The 17,211-nt window shown below is 42.3% G+C and overlaps 1 protein-coding gene across 2 annotated transcripts in view; it reads left to right on the forward strand.

The window, feature by feature from the left end:
- The first annotated feature begins 2,457 nt into the window (after positions 1–2,457).
- Positions 2,458–17,211, forward strand: part of nos1 (nitric oxide synthase 1 (neuronal)) — a 51,518-nt gene continuing 36,764 nt past the window's right edge. Inside the window, exons 1-4 of one of the 2 annotated variants that reach the window (XM_085786260.1) lie at positions 2,458–2,842; positions 7,019–7,821; positions 10,638–10,740; positions 16,188–16,325. In XM_085786260.1, the coding sequence (XP_085642386.1) occupies positions 2,735–2,842; positions 7,019–7,821; positions 10,638–10,740; positions 16,188–16,325 (1,152 nt within the window). In that variant the 5' untranslated portion in view covers positions 2,458–2,734. The remainder of the gene's footprint in view (positions 2,843–7,018; positions 7,822–10,637; positions 10,741–16,187; positions 16,326–17,211) is intronic. The other variant, XM_085786261.1, reaches the window with a different exon arrangement.

Below are 17,211 nucleotides of genomic sequence, written 5' to 3' on the forward strand. Positions count from 1 at the left end.
GCACTGACAATTAAAGGTAGGGATTGTGACAATGGGCCAGTTTGCCAAAATGTTGAACTGTCCCTTTAAAGCAAGTGTTTGATTTTTTTTTAGAAAACAGATGTTAATAAGTTCCATTTTTGAGTAGATAAGTATGCTGACTCTGAGAACCCAACACACTGTATTTGCATTGTGACTTTTGAAGTTAAAAGCACAAATTGATTAAGTTGTTTTCAGAATTTTGTTGTGTTATATCTATTTAGATGTTGTTGTTTTTTAAAGTTATGCTGTGCTACGCTCTCTCACACACACCGTAGATATGCAATAAGACACAAATAGCTTGCGGTGCATTGAGTGTGTAACATGATGACTCTTCAAAGTTTGCTTCAGAGTCCTGGGTGTTATCAGAGACAACAATTTTCCTTGCACACTGTTTAGGATGTGACCGTGAGAAACGGCTTAATCATTTAAGAGGAGTTTCAAAAAGAACTGATAAGACTATTGCACTAAGACACTGGCTGCCTCCTCCTCATCCTCCTCCTCACCCTTCCAAGGGAGGATGCACATTTTTTAATTTTTTTAATTTTTATTTTTTTTAGGGAGGATGCACATCATGATACCATTTTTGTGTTTTAAATTTTATATAAAGTCAAAGGAGCTCAGCAAAGAGGATCTTCGTAGACCTCAATTATCAATTTCCAAATGTTCAAAGTAACGATAGAGTCACAACAAGTTTAAATTAGTAAACCATACTCCATGAACGGGGTTGCTTTTTCGCTGTTTTGCTAACCCTCCCCTCCGCCATGTGCATTTATTTTCAGCGAAGCCGGTGAGAAGGTAAACCAGCGTTGGATAACGTTATATATCATATACGCTTGACGATGTGTATATCTGTGTAGTCTTACTGTATCTACTGTATCTTGTCATAAACAAGAGATCACAGATTACGTGGCGTGTTTGTGTGGTGGTGCCGCCGGCTCTGATCTTGCAAGGTTGGTTTTCAGCCAAGAGACATTATACGTGGAAGGCAGAGAGCCTCCAAGTCATTTTACCATCACAATTACTCAGAAGTTGTTTTATTAAGGTTAAATTAATTAAAATCAGTTTCAGTACCTTTTGCCAACATCAAAGCCAACATCTTTGTGTTAATTTTCCAGGAGACAATGAGATTTCATCATCAAACTTCATGCCTTCGTGCAAATACATAGACAAGATCTGTGTTGTTGTGTGAACTTGGCTCACTATACTGTCAAACCTGCTCTGAGGAGGTGTATCATTTGTACTGTTTTCCAGCTCAAATTGTTCTGTGTTTTCCTGAGAAGCCATGATGAACACACCCCAAATACCAGACAACAGACTCATCAGGTCTGTTAATTGTTGCACTGACTGAGCCTTTGAATAACCTGTGGCTTCTGTCTGGTACAGTGACACTAACCCTTGGGAACAGATGCTGGGACCCTTGAAACATAACGGATCTGCTCCAGATCTTAAAGCCCTGCAGCTGTTGACTTGATCCTGCCTGCTTCTTCAGGAAAAACCAAACTATGATGAATGAACTTTTAATAAAAAAACTGAATAATACTTGATGAGATGAGGAAATGTCGGGTTTGTATTCATTTGATTTTACTCATTTATTTGAGCTTTTCTTTATTTACTCCCTGGTTATTGAGGATTTAACGTCTGAGGCTTGAGGGCATTTCAACTGAAGCCTTGGACTCATCCCCGTCGTCTCTCTCTTACCTGCTTTAACTTTTTCCAGTTGTATTTATTCATGTGTCATTCACCAGCTTATGCCAGAACATTTCTTGAACGTCTGGGGGAACATGCATGACATGTTGCATGACACGTTCCTGTCATGTATATGGTACACCTAAGCAAAGAGCTATTTAACTATGGTTCAATGCATTATTGATCATCCAAGGTCACAATACAGACCAACTTAACAGGTCTGTCTTTAGCCTTTTGGAAAAAGAAGACTGATTTTGATCTCAGTGGGGTTCTTGGTTAAGATGAGGGCTAAATAAAACTTTAATTACATTTCTAAAAAGGCTGCCAGTTCTTGTTGAACCTCTCTGTCTTGCTGGTTCAAGGTCTTTGTGATGCTCGTTTATCCGCTGCAGGAGTTTTGCACAAATAACGAATTCAGCCATAACTGCTTTTTACTCGTCTTGGTATCTGACTGTGACCCCAGGAGAGCTGGAAAAGATGCATAACGGAGGTGAAAAGGTTGGTTTGTTGTTTTTTTTTAGTTGCATTGCCAGTCCTTTAACTTGTGCTCTGCAGCTTTTTCCTTCCTTTTCACTTTTCAATTAGAGATGAATCCGACTTTATAGTGCAAGTTCACAATGAGGATCACAATGAAAAGCGTTGCGTTGTTTGTGGCACTGACACACCTTTCTTTTCCTTTCCCCCTTCTCTCTCCCTCCATCTGAAGGCCTGCTGTAAGGAGGAGTGTGTTTGTGTGTGTGTGAGAGAGAGGGAAGAGTCGGCTGTTGCATGCATGCTGAGTGATGACGATAGCCGACATAACTAAACCCACCTACAGTTCATTTAAATGCCCGCGCACGGCTCTCCCCTCCAGCTCGTCACTGTGTCTCCCGTTGCTCTGTATTTATAAGGCGCCCCGGTGCGCGGAAAAGGCACAAGCATGCCTCGTCTCTAGAGGGGCAAGAGGAGCGCATCGTTGCGACTTTTATTCCTATACTGGAGAGACGGGAGCTTCTTTTCTTTTCCTTTTTTCCCCCCTGTGTGGTGGATGAGAGAGCCGCCGCTGCTGCCGCTGAGGAGGAGCCGACTGAGCGCAGGAGTTTTATCCCAAGTTCACGGCAGCAGGTCGTTGTTGACAGCGACCTCGTTCTCAGGGGTGAGTTGTTGCTTTTTTATATATATATATTTATATTATTATCATTCCCCACTCTCCTCTCTTCTCCTCTCCTTTGCTTTTATATCTCTCCTTTAGTGTCTCTGTGGAAAATTAAAGCTGCGCATTCCGCTGGTGGACGTAGATGTAGATGTAGATGTAGCAGCAATGAAAGACCGAGATGTGCAAACCTGTGGCCTTGCCCATGTTGTTGTTATTATTCTTTCATTGGCGATTTTTTTTTTCTTCCACTAAAAGAAAAAAAAAGTATCGTCAGAACTTGTTGCTGTGTGGGTAATAGCCATTCATCATTTCAGGCTTGGTGCGTGGGAACATCTCGTGCATTTCTTCCGATTGCCTTAATGTCTATGGAGGAGAGCAGTGCAAAACAAAACAAAACCAAATTACACAGTTTAATCACTCCCTTTGCATGTGTTTTGTTTACTCCGTCTGAGTTTTAAAATGCAATGCGCTGAAATAATCAGATTCTGTTTTCTTTGCGGGGTTTCTTTTGGTGTTAATTCGTCCTGTTTTGTGAAGCTTGGCAACTGCTTTTCCATTAACACGCAGTTCTGTTCTGCAGCTGCTTATGTGTTCTCGTCAGAAATCAGACAGAGACGGAGAGAGAGAGAGATTTTGTCCTTGCAGCAGGAAGTTTTTGAGGAAATATTTCACCATTTTTTATCATCTGGAGCATTAATAATGGTGGTGGTGGAGATTCCAGATGTGATTTACTGTTGCTGAGTGCAGGACATAACATAGTCCACATACCAGCGTAACAAAAAGCTTTGCTGTCTGCTATAGTCTGGTTCATTTGGTCCAAGAAATGCTGCTTGCTTGTTTGTTTGTTTTTCCTGTTGTCACCTCCAGCATCATGTGTGCACTGTTGTAGACTCTTAAGCTCCCATTGCCTGTCTGCAGCCAGGGCACACTGACCATATATGAGGTCAAACTTGTGATAATCTTGTACCAATGTGACTTAAAAGACCACTTGAAAAGATGTCTGTAATGCAAATGAAATGTTTTTTTTGACAAATATCAGAAAAGGAAAAAGTAGGTAGTTATTCATCTGACTGACTGCAGAAGATGAAGGACACAAAGCATTTGCCTGTTTGATGTGAATCTCAAACGTCTATTTATCTCTGAATCAGGACCTAGGCGGTGGTTAATAGCGTTTTAGTTCATATCCATATCAATGTAATAGCTGGATCATCTTGTATCCAAACCTGCAGCAAAGAAAAAAGGGGGGTTTAATCTTCATATTCAGGAAATTCAGAAATCCATATCTGTTATTGATCCTTTCTTATCTTAGTGGGGTGCAGCTACAAAGAGGGAGGATTAAAGAAGACCGCCCGTTTTTTAAGTTATTCCTCATAGCCCCGGGACACCTCAGTCAATATTTATGAACGGGCGACACTTTTTTTTTTTTTTTTTTTTTAAAGCCGTGATCTGAAGACCTGACGCAGATATTATGCAAATAACCAAGTGCTGCTGAGGTGTCAGTGGACGTGGGAGTTAGTTAAGTCTGTGGAACTGTTCAGACTTTTTATACGAAGAGAGTGCATGAACATTTCCCAGCTAAAGTCTCATGCAGAAGTTGTTTATATATATATTATTTATTTGCATCGCAGTTACATGACGCGTTCAAGGACGTCCCCTCAGTCCCTCCCTGTGCTGTGTGAGTCCTGGCTGCAGGAGCGAGTTCAGAGAGGCGAAACAAGGAGAGGAGAGGTGGAGAGAGTGTGACAGACAGCGGGAAAGGTGGAGCGCTGACCTTGGTGCTGAAACGTTTCGCCCCCGCCGATGTGCTGCCGGCTCGTGCCTGCCCTCGCCTTGTACCGACTGCGTATTGCAAGTGTTTCTTTCTTTCTTTCTTGACGTAGAAACTGTAGCTACATTATACATAGCAAGCGAAGAACAAGACGCCCACGCGGACAGATGCGGCGAAGCTGTTACCCACCACCACTTCTTTTTGTTAGGTCAGAGGTCTTCAACAGCTGTTTGCTTGTTCTTTTAGTTTCCATATAGTTTCAAATAAAAACCTCAATTTGAATGATTATCATGCAGTTGACAGACATTGTTGATGTTGGCATTGGTATCAGTTAACAAGGTCTGTTTATTAATGGCAGAGGGACAAACCCCCCCCCCCACCCCCCCACCCCACCCTACTCATTGTAGCTGCATTCAACCTTGGATAGCTTACTGCTGAATGCACAATATGGTGCCCAATTTAATATAAAACACTAGTTTATAGCCTACATACAGTATAGTAGGAGGTCCCTGCTCCACCTCTCCATCAGCTTCAGGGTCCTTGGTCTTGAATAACGTTGAAGACCCCTGTGTTAGGTTCAAGTGCAGTAACAAGCACATGCAGGCTGAAATAACACAGCCACAGTGCGAGAGGAGAGAAAATGACAGCTTTTCTGAGTCGCGTGCCTCGTTTTCTTTTCCCTTTTTTTTCCCACCCTGACGTTTAGTTGTGACCACACAAAGACACGTGCAAACATTTTCTCGTATGTGGTTGCAGCTTTGATAAAAGAAGGTTGAGACTCTGGAGTGGTGGCATTTTCTAACTATTGTGTTCAATGGAAACACACACAGCCTCTCCTCTATGACAGACATCCCTGTCTTTCTACGCAGCATAAATAAAGTTTTTGATTTCAAAGGTTGGTGTCACTCAACCAGACTTTTCATTGCAATATGCAGTGATTAGAAAAATGTAGAGAACACAGCTTTATGTCTCACATGTTCCTCTAGTGGGGTTGGATATAACCTGTGGTGCATCAGCATTTTATCTGCTTTATTGACCTTGGTGGTTTAATCTCTACTAATAATGCTTGGTACACAAAGAGAGATTACATGTTTCCCTATCTATGACCTTAACCTGGTGTATCTATTGCTGTTGAATAAATGAAGCAGAGGTAAAAGAATTTAACAGAACAGGTAACAGAATTTAAAAATAATAACATCTCATCTTCACAGCTGTCTGGCATCATGCAGGTAATTAGGACAAACAACAGGCAGAATCCAAATGCAAATATGTCACATTAGGGCTGCAACTAACGATTATTTTCATTATCGATGAATCTGTTGATTATTTAAACGGTTAACCGATTAGTTGTTTGGTCAATAAAATGTTAAAAAATGGAGAAAAATGTCATCAGTGTTTCCCAAACCACAAAATAATGTCCTCAAATGTCTTGTTTTGTCCACAAACCAAAGAGATACTCAGTTTATTGCCATAAAGGAACCATAAATAGTCACATTTACGAAACTGAAATCAGAGAATTTTGACATTTTTTCTTTAAAAAAACTACTCAAACCGATTATTCAGTTATCAAAATAGTTGACGATTAATTTAGTAATCGATTATTGTGCGAGTAATCGATTAATTGTTGCAGCAATACACATTGCACAGAGAACAAACTTACTATAAAGTGCCTATACATATTTTCTCAGACCATCCATAAAACATCAGTAGAGAATACTACTTGGCTACAGGTGGTACAGTAAAGTAAATGAGGTACAACTGGTCAGAGCATCATATTGAGATCAATATGATGCTCTGACCATAATAATATATAAATATAAAATGATACATTTTAACCTTAAAATATTTATTAGTCTCAGGCACTTTATTGTAAGTTTGTTCTCTGTGCAATATGTATTGTATCTCTTATTCTATGTGATATATTTCTATTTGGATTCTGCCTGTTATCTGATGCCAGACAGCTGTGAGGATGTGATGCTGGGTACTTTTGCATGTCTTTGTGTTTAGTTGCCTGTACCTGTGAGTAATTAAAGTTACACACTGAGTGTTGCTGGCTTTTTGTTTGTACTGAAACTACAGAATTTACCACCTGAAATGTTGTAGAATGACGATACCACACATTTGTACTCTGCACCTGAGTAAACACTACAGTTACTTTTCAACATTTGAGCAAACAGCAGTGGTTCAGTTGAAGAAAACCTCTGCAAATATTCTTAGTCTTTTTAGTTTTCATCTACAAAAGCAAAGTCAATATTTGCCTTTGTAATGTTACACACTGATAAGTGGCGCAGGTGTAATTTTACCTCCTACTTTAATGATTAATTTCCTCTTTTTCTGATGTTGTCAAGTCAATGTAATCTCTAACTAACAGAACTTCTCTTCCTCCTTCTGTTGCTTTTTTTTTTCAGAAACATCCCTGGGAACACACATATACTCACACGCCAGCACACACTCAACACAACCACACAGGCAGCAACATGCAGGAGTCCGAGCCGACGGTGTGCCAGCTGCAGCCCAACATCATCTCCGTGCGTCTTTTCAAGAGGAAGGTCGGCGGTCTGGGCTTCCTGGTGAAGCAGAGGGTGTCCAAGCCGCCCGTCATCGTGTCGGACCTGATCCGCGGCGGCGCGGCGGAGGAGTGCGGCCTGGTGCAGGTGGGCGACATCGTCCTGGCCGTCAACAACAAGCCCCTGGTGGACCTGTCCTACGAACGGGCCCTGGAGACGCTGAAGAACGTGTCGCCCGAGAGCCACGCCGTGCTCATCCTGCGCGGGCCCGAGGGCTTCACCACCCACCTGGAGACCACCCTGTCCGGAGACGGCCGCCAGCGCACGGTGAGGGTCACGCGCCCGGCCTTCCCTCCCTCAAAGTCCTACGAGCACTGCTCCCCTCTCAGCCCCTTCAGCCCCGGGCAGCAGCAGCAGCAGCAGCAGCAGCAGCAGGTGAACAAGGAGCCGCAGCTCAGGGCCATCGAGAACCTCTCCTCTCCGTCCATCACCCAGTCCCTCCTGCAGCGGGGAGGAGGCGTTCAGGCCCCGGACCCCCTGCTGATGAGGGACGGAGCGCTCCTGTGCAACGGGCTGGAGGAGAACAACGAGCTGCTGAAGGAGATCGAACCGGTGCTGCGCCTCATCAAAAGCAGCAAAAAGGAGATCAATGGAGAGGGCCAGAGGAATGTCGGGAGGAGGGACGCCGAGATTCAAGTGGCCTGGTAATTTGTGATGTGATACTGACTTATTGATCCTCCGGCTAAAGTGTCTTTGTGCTTGTTTCCCTTCCTTCCTTTCCACACTGTGTGCAGGGTTGGAGTTAGAGCTCAGGTAGAATTAGGGTCGAGGACTCTTCAACAAGGTGGTGATTGGCTGATACAAGAGCATGCACCTGCTTCTCTGATTGAAGGAAGGTGTATATCTTCTGTCGTTGGCACACAGGAGCCTCTGAGCTTTTCACAGACTCTCTCTCTCTCTATCACTGCATATGACTCAGTGTACAGTGCAGAGCAATTACTGTCTCCATGGTAGTCTCCAGTCCAGATTGCCTCGCTCAAAACATTCGTCATGACCATTTCAGTTGCTATTCTTAAAGCAGCTGAAATAAAAAAAAAGCTTTTTGGAAGTTAATGCAAACTTATTTTGCCTTTTGACCATCTAAAAAAAAAAGCCACTTACTGTGTTTTTCTTGTTTTATTTTAATGCGGTTTATTTTTCAGCGACACGAAAGTTGCATCTATTTTTGAAAACGATTAGAATAAATGACTATGTGATCGCAATCTGCATTCATTTGAGCACTTCTGGCTACGGTTCATATATTTTAGGATTGACAGATGCATCTGCTCCATTAGCATTGTTGTCAGTTCAATGTAACACACAGCAGTAGGCCCAGATTTGCATATCGCAATGCAAAGCTTGTCACAAACCTGACATGAGACCATCTTTTATCAGCTTGCAAGAGAGAACAACTTCTTCCCAACAGGCCCTTTGGTGGTTATGAAGGTCATACTGCAAACTAAGCGGCGTTTGAGCAACTAAAGAAAACTCTAAATGTTGAACTCAGTTTGTTCACTCTACACCATTTTCTTTTCTTTTACAAGACCTCTCAGTCGGAGCCAATACTCCATCTCCAGCTCTGTCTGAATGGTCTGCACAGTGTACTGTTGGTATTGGCGTCTCAGTTATATGCTATTGTCCTCCCACGACCAATTGAAATCAAATTGAGGCTACAGTCTCTTTGAATCAATATCTCGTTCTTGACCAATCCAAGCACATCCGCCTCTCTTTCATAAATACACTGTGAGTGATTCATTGCTTTCTAGAGAGACACGAGAAGAAATTCAATGTTGCAGCTGTGAAATCTTACAGAAAATGCTTATATTTTTTCTTAATTCGGCCATCTGCCTGAGGTCATAACCCTCAAGATAATCTGAAAACATGTTGACATTTTGGTCAGCACCAGGCAGGAGTCGGCTAACTTAATATTAAATTCAGTTTCAGCTTCCTGACCAGTTCTGAATAGAAGCTATTGAGAAAGGTTATTGTGACGGGAACAGCCAACAATATCTACGGTTCTTCTTGTCTGGGCACATTTCTGCAGTAACATTTCTCAAATGATTTCTCCATGACTATTTTTTCCCTGGGATAGAAATGGCACATTATAAGTGATAGCTCTCGTTTCTTTCATTTTTTTTTTTCCCGGAGCCTGATGATGGAGTCTAAACGACGAAACGACACATTTGCGACGTTGTTTCTCGTTTCTGCGTGTTTGAACTCCACCTCTGATCTGTGGGGATGAATATGCTTCTACAAATTGTGGCAATAAAGAGATTCAGTGTGACAGGGAGTGTGAAAGAAAGAAGGGAGAAGGGATGCTTGTAAGAATTTACAATTAGCATGGACACGTGCTCATGAGGAGGATGAGAGGAGGGAGGGAGGGAGGGGGGGGTGATATATGTGTGGGCGTTTTCGATTGGAGGAATGCAAAGTTGAAATCACACGCTGATGAGTTTGCCTTATTTATTCATGTCTCGTGTGGTTTGCTACAGCTGAAGCACAGGGACCCCCCACCCCCACCACCACCACACCACACCCTCCCTTTTTTTAGTCTCTTAGGATAGTAAAGTGAGATCTCCCACTGTTCATATCCTGTTCCTTTTTCTTCTTTGGGTGGAGGGGGTGAATGACAGCGTGTCATCTTGAGTCTCATCTTTGTATAAGCAGCCATATATTTATATATATAAATCTTTAAATGAGCCTTAACCAGTGTTCCTACCTACTTCTAAATGCAGAATAAAAAGCAGAGAGAGATGAGCTTGTTGCCATTCAGCTAAATATAGGTTTAATTTCCTGCATGAACACGTAGGCAGGAGAAAGTGGTGTTTTTCTTTCCATTTGTTTGCAGAGAAGCTAAATAAGCCAAGTGTGGCTAAAATGATTGAAATCACTGCAGCAATGTCTGTCTGTGTACCCTTTTTTTGCAATTTCACTTTTAAATCCCTATCTCTCCTCCACCTCCCCTCTGTCGCTCACAAGGGGTGTTTTCTTTTGAGTTTTTTTTTTTTTGACGACTTAACTCCCACTTCTTCTAAAAAAGTTGGAGAGCAGAGCTGTGGTGACAAATTGCCGAAGCTGACCCCGTACAGTAATGTACGTAGGTAGGAGCGAGTTCTCCCTCTGCAGCACAGCAACAGGTGCTAAAATCTTTACACAGGAGAGAGAGAGCCTGATAGACGTCAGCCAAGCTCCGTCTACACACCCACTAAGTCCTGAAGAGAGAAAACACCCATGTGGGTGTGCAGAGCCTTTAGAAATCATGCAGGGATTTCTGATTTAACAGCATTTTGGAAGGTGTACAAGTCTTATGTTTTTATTTATTTGCAAAAGGAGGAAGAAATGGGCCTTGTTTTACTATCCATCTTGCATGTGTGTGCATGAATTTTGGCTGGGATCTTTACATTGAAATGAAAGACTAGTGTTTTTTTGTGCCAGATGCCAGCTCACGCCCCTGACAGAACTTTTTGTGTCTGACTTGTAGGGACCTCGGCGTGGGAAATGGCACGTCTCCCCAGCTGGTGTCAGATAACGACAGAATGCTGGAAAACATGCCGGTGGTTCTCAACAACAGCAACACTGACAAGGTAAAGCAAACGCTCGGCTCGAGTCGACCCCCTTGAAATAACTTCAAGTGAGAAAGATCATGTGTAAGAATAAGTTTGCACTCTGCTACATCAATAACCTGAGGATCCTTTGCCCTTATGCGTTTGTATGTATGTTTGTGCCTCGCTAAGTGAATCCCTGCAGCTGTATAATGCATGTGCAGCCATGACTGCTTTCGCCCTGTCTGGCTCTTTTTTTTTTTTTTTACAATAATCCACACTATTGGCCCATTCCACGCTCTCAGAAACCGAACACGCACATCTGTGTTGCTTCTTTGCACATATTAATAGAGCCTTTGCTTACGATCCCATCACCTAGGTATTAGATCCTTCCGGCTGCAAGCTGCTGCAGCATTAAATCCAGCTTATAGGGCTTCTACACAGAAGGGTCTGGTCGCAGGTCTGAGTGTCTGTGACAGGGAAGGGATCGTGTCGTAATCTGCACACGGTCCGCGTTAGCCACCCACTTGTGACGTCGCTCGAGCCCCCGTGCATCAATGGGACCGGATGGGGGCAAAATGATTCCAGGAGGCCTAATGAATGCGTGCAGCTGCTGATCCATCTCTCGGCATCATCATGCGGCCCCTCTTGAAATGATCCAGCTCCCTCAGACCTGCAGAGAAGAGAGTGTTAATGCACATGCTGCTTGTTAGAAAAGAAAAAAGGGGGAGGGGGAGGGGGAGGGGGGACAATCAGAGGATAATGTATGTATGATGTGGTAAGAAGCCCATATGTGTTTCCCGGTAGTGCATTGCTTGGCTTGAGGAAGCTTGTTTGCCTTTGTGCTTGTGAGAAGGTGGGTTTGAAAAGTGTAATCAGGGTATGTTTGTATATGTGCATCTACAGTATATTATGCACTGACTCATGCAGCAGAAAGGTCCTACAGGCATTTCCCTAGACATAAATGCTACCTTCAGTGGCTAGTTGCTTGTTTTGCTATTTAATAGACTCAATCAAAGAATAAGTTATTTAAAAAAAAAACTGAAAAGAGCAAAATGGTTTCAGAAGATTAAGTCAAATTTTTGTCCCATGAAACAGGAGGATTTAAAGTGACACATCGATGGCCTGCAAATTAGTGTTCTCACTTTGGTGAAGGATTGTCCGTGTGCCTCCAGCTTGAGCTTCTGCTCCTGCATAATTTAATGTTTAATAAGCCTGTTGAAAAGGATAGGTGGCAGAATGATCTGTCAGATCCCAGCACACACTGAGCCACTGACATCACTTTTGATGATCCATTGGAAGCAGAGAATAATTATGCCTCTGTATGTCCCCTTTTTACTTTATATTCTTTAAAGCTGCTCTGGCTTAATCGTCACTGAATCAGGTGTAAATTGTTAAACCATAAATTTACTTCTTTACAAATCTTCTAAATGTTTAATGGACAACATGTCGTTCCATTTCTCTGTCTGTCGGCCTCATTTTCCTTCTTTATTTCTTTCCATCTACCCCCTGTCTTGTGCACATCATCTCCATTTCTCATCAAAAAGTTTTAATTGATGGATGAATTAGGGACTTTTACTGCAAACTGCATTTACCAGAAAGACTTTGGTGATTATGCCCCATTATGAAATTATCTTCATCAGACTAGCTTCAATTATCTTCATTTCTAGCTCCGTGGCTGCTCCCCTCTGTTACATCCACACCTTCTTCTTGACATTGAGGCCCTGTGATTGATGCACAGTGGGATTTATACGATTTGTGTGCATGTGTTTGTGTGATAGAGCAGCTTCCTTCTGTTTTATATATATGTTATGCAAGGGATACATCTTGAAATTTCTGCTTGTATACAGGTGGTGTTGGAAAAAACTGTGCATTATTCGGACTGCACTGTGCTGCAGGGGGCAGTACTGTGTATTGATGTGAGACTGGTGACAAAAAGCCAAGTGACAGACAGACTGGTTGGTCAGGGGTTCATCCTTCAGTTGGACTGAACCTGTAGAGCACTTTTCTACGGTGGCCCTGAGGGGCAAAACACAACGACATTTCGGAAAACACAACGACATTTCACGAAAACATTTGACAAAACACAAAAACATTTGGCAAAACACAAAAACATTTCAGATTACGGAAAGAATAGGGACAACACTTCCTGTTTGTGATTGGTGATTGACAATCAGGAAAAACAGGGCAGCAGAGCCAGTCAACACTGTGTAGCCCAGAATGAGTGCTCAAGGTCTGGCTCCAAGTTTGAGCAAATAAAATCTGGTCTCATTTAGAGTCTGAGTCTGTTTATTTTCTGCAAGTTCTTGTGGATGTAAAAAAAAACCACTCATAGCCGACGATCACCCGTTGACACAGTTTCTAAACTGCTTCGTTCGTGCCAGAGTTCTCAAAGACCCAGCTCAGTCTGGTCCGCAGATGTTGAAGCCTGGACCTGATGCGGCCGGACTCACGAGCATTAACTCTTGGCTGGGCCGCAGCTAAATAAATAAATAAATAAATGAAAGAAGCTCGAAGTTCTGTTCATAGAGATGTTGACAGGTGAGGCGCGACACACTGGTGACCAGCTGTGGTCACAAGGAGTTATTAGGCTACAATACAGTATTTCAATTTCATGGTTTTTGCGTGTCTGTATTTCTTCCTGTAGTTATTATTTTTCATATGTGGATCGAGAGTGAGCGAGTGAGCATGCGAGAGAGAAACAGGTATGCACCAGATTTCACAGTTGCCGACCGGGAAAAACTGAAAAACAAAGAATATACGGAGGTTTATGCCTTTATATGTCCAAGAGACGTCACAACGTGAACGAGGGAGGGTCGGACGGTGGCTGTCACTGTCACTGTCAGCTGCACATCTGTCAGCAGCTGCTCCAATCACACCCAGTCACAAACTTTAAAGGTACAGTATGTAAGAATGTGGCCAAAAACGGTTACTGCAGTCCAATTCAAAACACAGCGATCTCGTTTTATCTCCCAGCCGTAACGGCAGCTCAGTGGAAGCAGACTGAGGCTGAAATGCCACTGACGCCGCCGTGACTGGGAGAGAGGGCTAGGTGGCGCAACATGTAAACACGTTAATTCAAAACATAAACATGATTTGCAGTCTGCAAAAAAAGATTTTTAATGCGAATACTCTGGCTGTACTATTGTTGTTGGTGAGTTCATCATGTTATATGAACATTATTCCTGAGTCTCTGTGACATATTAGGAGGATTTTACGGCCAGTTGTTTAGATTTCTTACATACTGTACCTTTAATTTGAAGGGACAGATAGATGTTGAGTTTGTTAACAGTGACTTTGTTGCCCATAAATGTTACCATATACTACTGTATGTCATTCATATCTCAGCTGCTGTCTTATCTTGTATCCTGTTTTGTCAAATGTCGTTGTGTTTTATCGAATGTCGTTGAGCTTTGCCCCTCAGGGCCACCGTACTTTTCTTATCCACTGCTTTACACTTGTTAGCCACATTCGCCCATTCACACAACACATGCACTTCCCTACCACACAAACACATTTACGGTCTTGTATCTCATCTAAGAACACATCAACAGGCAGACAGGAAGGGCCAGTAATCGAACCCCCAAACTATCTTCACTGGAAAAATTCAGTCCAACCCACTGAACCAGAGCTACTGGACATTATTGAGATGAAGGACTGGCTCACTCTCCAGACTTAAACTTAATGTCATGCCGTGTGGGAACCTCTGCAATAGCATTGGGGCAATCCTTTCAAACTATGTTTCATTTTCATTGATGGAAAAACATCACAAGTTTTGTTCAGCTGCTGATTTGAAGTCAAAATTTTAGATTAAATTCAGGAATTAATATTCAAGGCTAGGCTATTTGATCAGGTAGCCATGCAGCGAATAAAGCTAACATTAGCTCCATGAGCAGGTCGAAAACACTGTGTCCAGATGACTTTAATGTTTCAAAACCACCCAAATTGAATAACGAGCAGGGCAGAGCTGGTAAAACTGGAGTGGTTTCAACACAATACTGCACCATGAATGTCAATTGGGCATTGGTATCTTTTTGATAACAGCAAACATACTGCTACAGCACTTCAATGTACCAGGATGCTTCGTCCTCAAACTACAAAACAACATCATGTTCATGTTATGCAAAAGGTCAACTGGTCGATCTGTGGGCAGACATGCAGGACACAGTTGTCTGCTGTTACCTCTCTATGATTCTTTGGTCAAAATAAAACTTGAAATGTAATTTTTGCTCATTTTATTAGTCATTAATCTACCTCACTCTCAAGGGGTTAAAAAGATGTTTGTCTTTCTGTGGTGACTGACATTTTCTTTCAGCACATGTCTAAATGCAGAGGAAAAAGTAAACTGACATTTAACAAGTTGTTCGTATATAAACGGGCTGTGTCTGAAACCTGCAAGTGGCATTAATAGAAATGACTTTCTTAAATGTAAATGCCAGAGCTATAGCTTCCGGTCAGTGAGCAACAAGCGAAGTATTCAAATGCTCTGCTTGTTTGAGCCTTAATCCTCTGCTTCTGACTTCCCTTCTTTCCTGTTGGACTGAGAGTCACTTTACGGTACAGTGGTCTTTATTTCCCCCGTCCACAACCTCCTCGGTGATAACAGTGTGTCATATATCTGAGCCGCACTGTGGGGGGGGGGGGTTATGTTGTTGGAGCATGAACACACAGGAACTAAGCTTTTTTGCTCCCAGTGTGCGCAAAATCAAATTCGATTCAAACCACCTCATTCCTCAGTGCTGTTTGAGGGGACACGAAATGACAATGAGACTCAACTGATGTGACACCGTTGGTATTCATCTCCCCTGCAAGCACGATAATTGTGTCACGGTTGTTCAGAATCGGCTCCACTGTACGATTAACAATGCAGCACGAGATGATGAAAGACTTTCCAAGGTGGTGAATTGATTACTCTTGATGTTTGGCAATCACTCGGCGCCTTTTCTCTTTGAAAGACGTGCAGTTGGACTATGGGGTTAAATTGCAGGCATTCATCAGTCAATAGCTATATTATTGGAAAACCCAGTGAAGCTAGAGTTAGTTTGCCATCAACCTGCTGTTAAATGTTGATTGCCTTTATCATGAAAAGAGAAATAAAACACAATTGGATCTAGGAGAGAGTGTAAGTGCTTTTTGTGCATAACTCTTTGTTAGAGAAACTTAAAGCACAATAAGACAGTTTTTTTCTTTGAGATGAAGAGGAAACTCTTTGCCTTTCATTGGTTTTAATGGTCTTGTTCAAAAGAAAAATGCCTCCACATACTGTATTACTCATGTTGGTCCTGCATTAAATCAAGGTCCAGTTTTCAAACTTCCCCGCCGTGGGAGGGCTGCGTCACTTTTCTGCTTACCTCAGTATGACTCCCGAGTCATAAGCAACTTATCCAGCTTGCACTAAAGGTGTCCCAGAGGTCAGAATGTATTAGCCAGATATAGTACAAAGGCATCAAGTAAGGACTCATGCGTACATGTCTGTGTCCTCTCTGCAGCCCCCAGAGCAGGGCAGGACCTCACCTACCAGGACCCTGCAGAATGGCAGTCCCTCCAAATGTCCCCGCTTCATCAAGATCAAGAACTGGGAGACTGGGACCATCTACAGCGACACGCTGCATCACAACTCGGCCAAGGTAAGGCATATGGAAATCAGTTCAATTCAGATTATATTTGTATAGCGGCAAATTATAATATACATTATCTCAAGGCGTAAAGTTGAGACCTTACTCTATTATAGATAGAAACCAGACAGTCCCCATAGACTGAAAGACAGACAGGAGGGATGAAAACTCACTCTCAATAGGAAGACAAGTATGTATATAAACATTGTCATATATATGTATATATTTAATAATAATCATTTTGCAGACCATCATTTTAGTTGTCTTGGAGGCTGGTGGCTGTCAGTGCATGTGTGGTGTTCTGGGAGGGAAGGGAGGAGGGGAAAGTTATTTTCAGAAAAGACTTTTAAGATACACGAAAACAAAAAACACTCTGGAAAAAGAAGATATAAATCAATAAAGATAACTAATATTAAAAAAAAAAAAAAAAAGGGGAAAGAAAAATAGCATGGGGCTCAGAGTGGGCAGCCATCTGGCTGGGGTTTGGAGGAGAAATAGGAGGAGGGGGGAGGAGAGAAACCAAGAGCAGCAGTCTGTTACAGTGCTGTTGATTGTTAATTGTAGTTAATTAAATTAATTGTTAAGTTTCCGTTGTGATTAATAACACTAATACCTATAGGTGCCATAAAATGGTGCAATCAATAATATTAATAAGTAAGAGTTATAATAATGAAAGTATTGAGTGTTGTTGTGGCAAATCTGGATCCTGCTGCTGCAAAACATAGATACCGGCAGACTGAGGACAGACAGGAGAAGCACAAAGACAAAATAAGTACAGTAATGTGACATATACGTAACTGCATTGAACTGCATTTAAATACACACTACCCTTCTGTCTGTCTGGATTTTATGAACAAAAAACTAATCTAATAGGAGTTTAACTTTGTTGACATACAAA

The sequence above is a fragment of the Trachurus japonicus genome, chromosome 9, assembly GCF_045865225.1.
Source record: "Trachurus japonicus isolate A0001 chromosome 9, Traja_1.0".
NCBI lineage: Eukaryota > Metazoa > Chordata > Actinopteri > Carangiformes > Carangidae > Trachurus > Trachurus japonicus.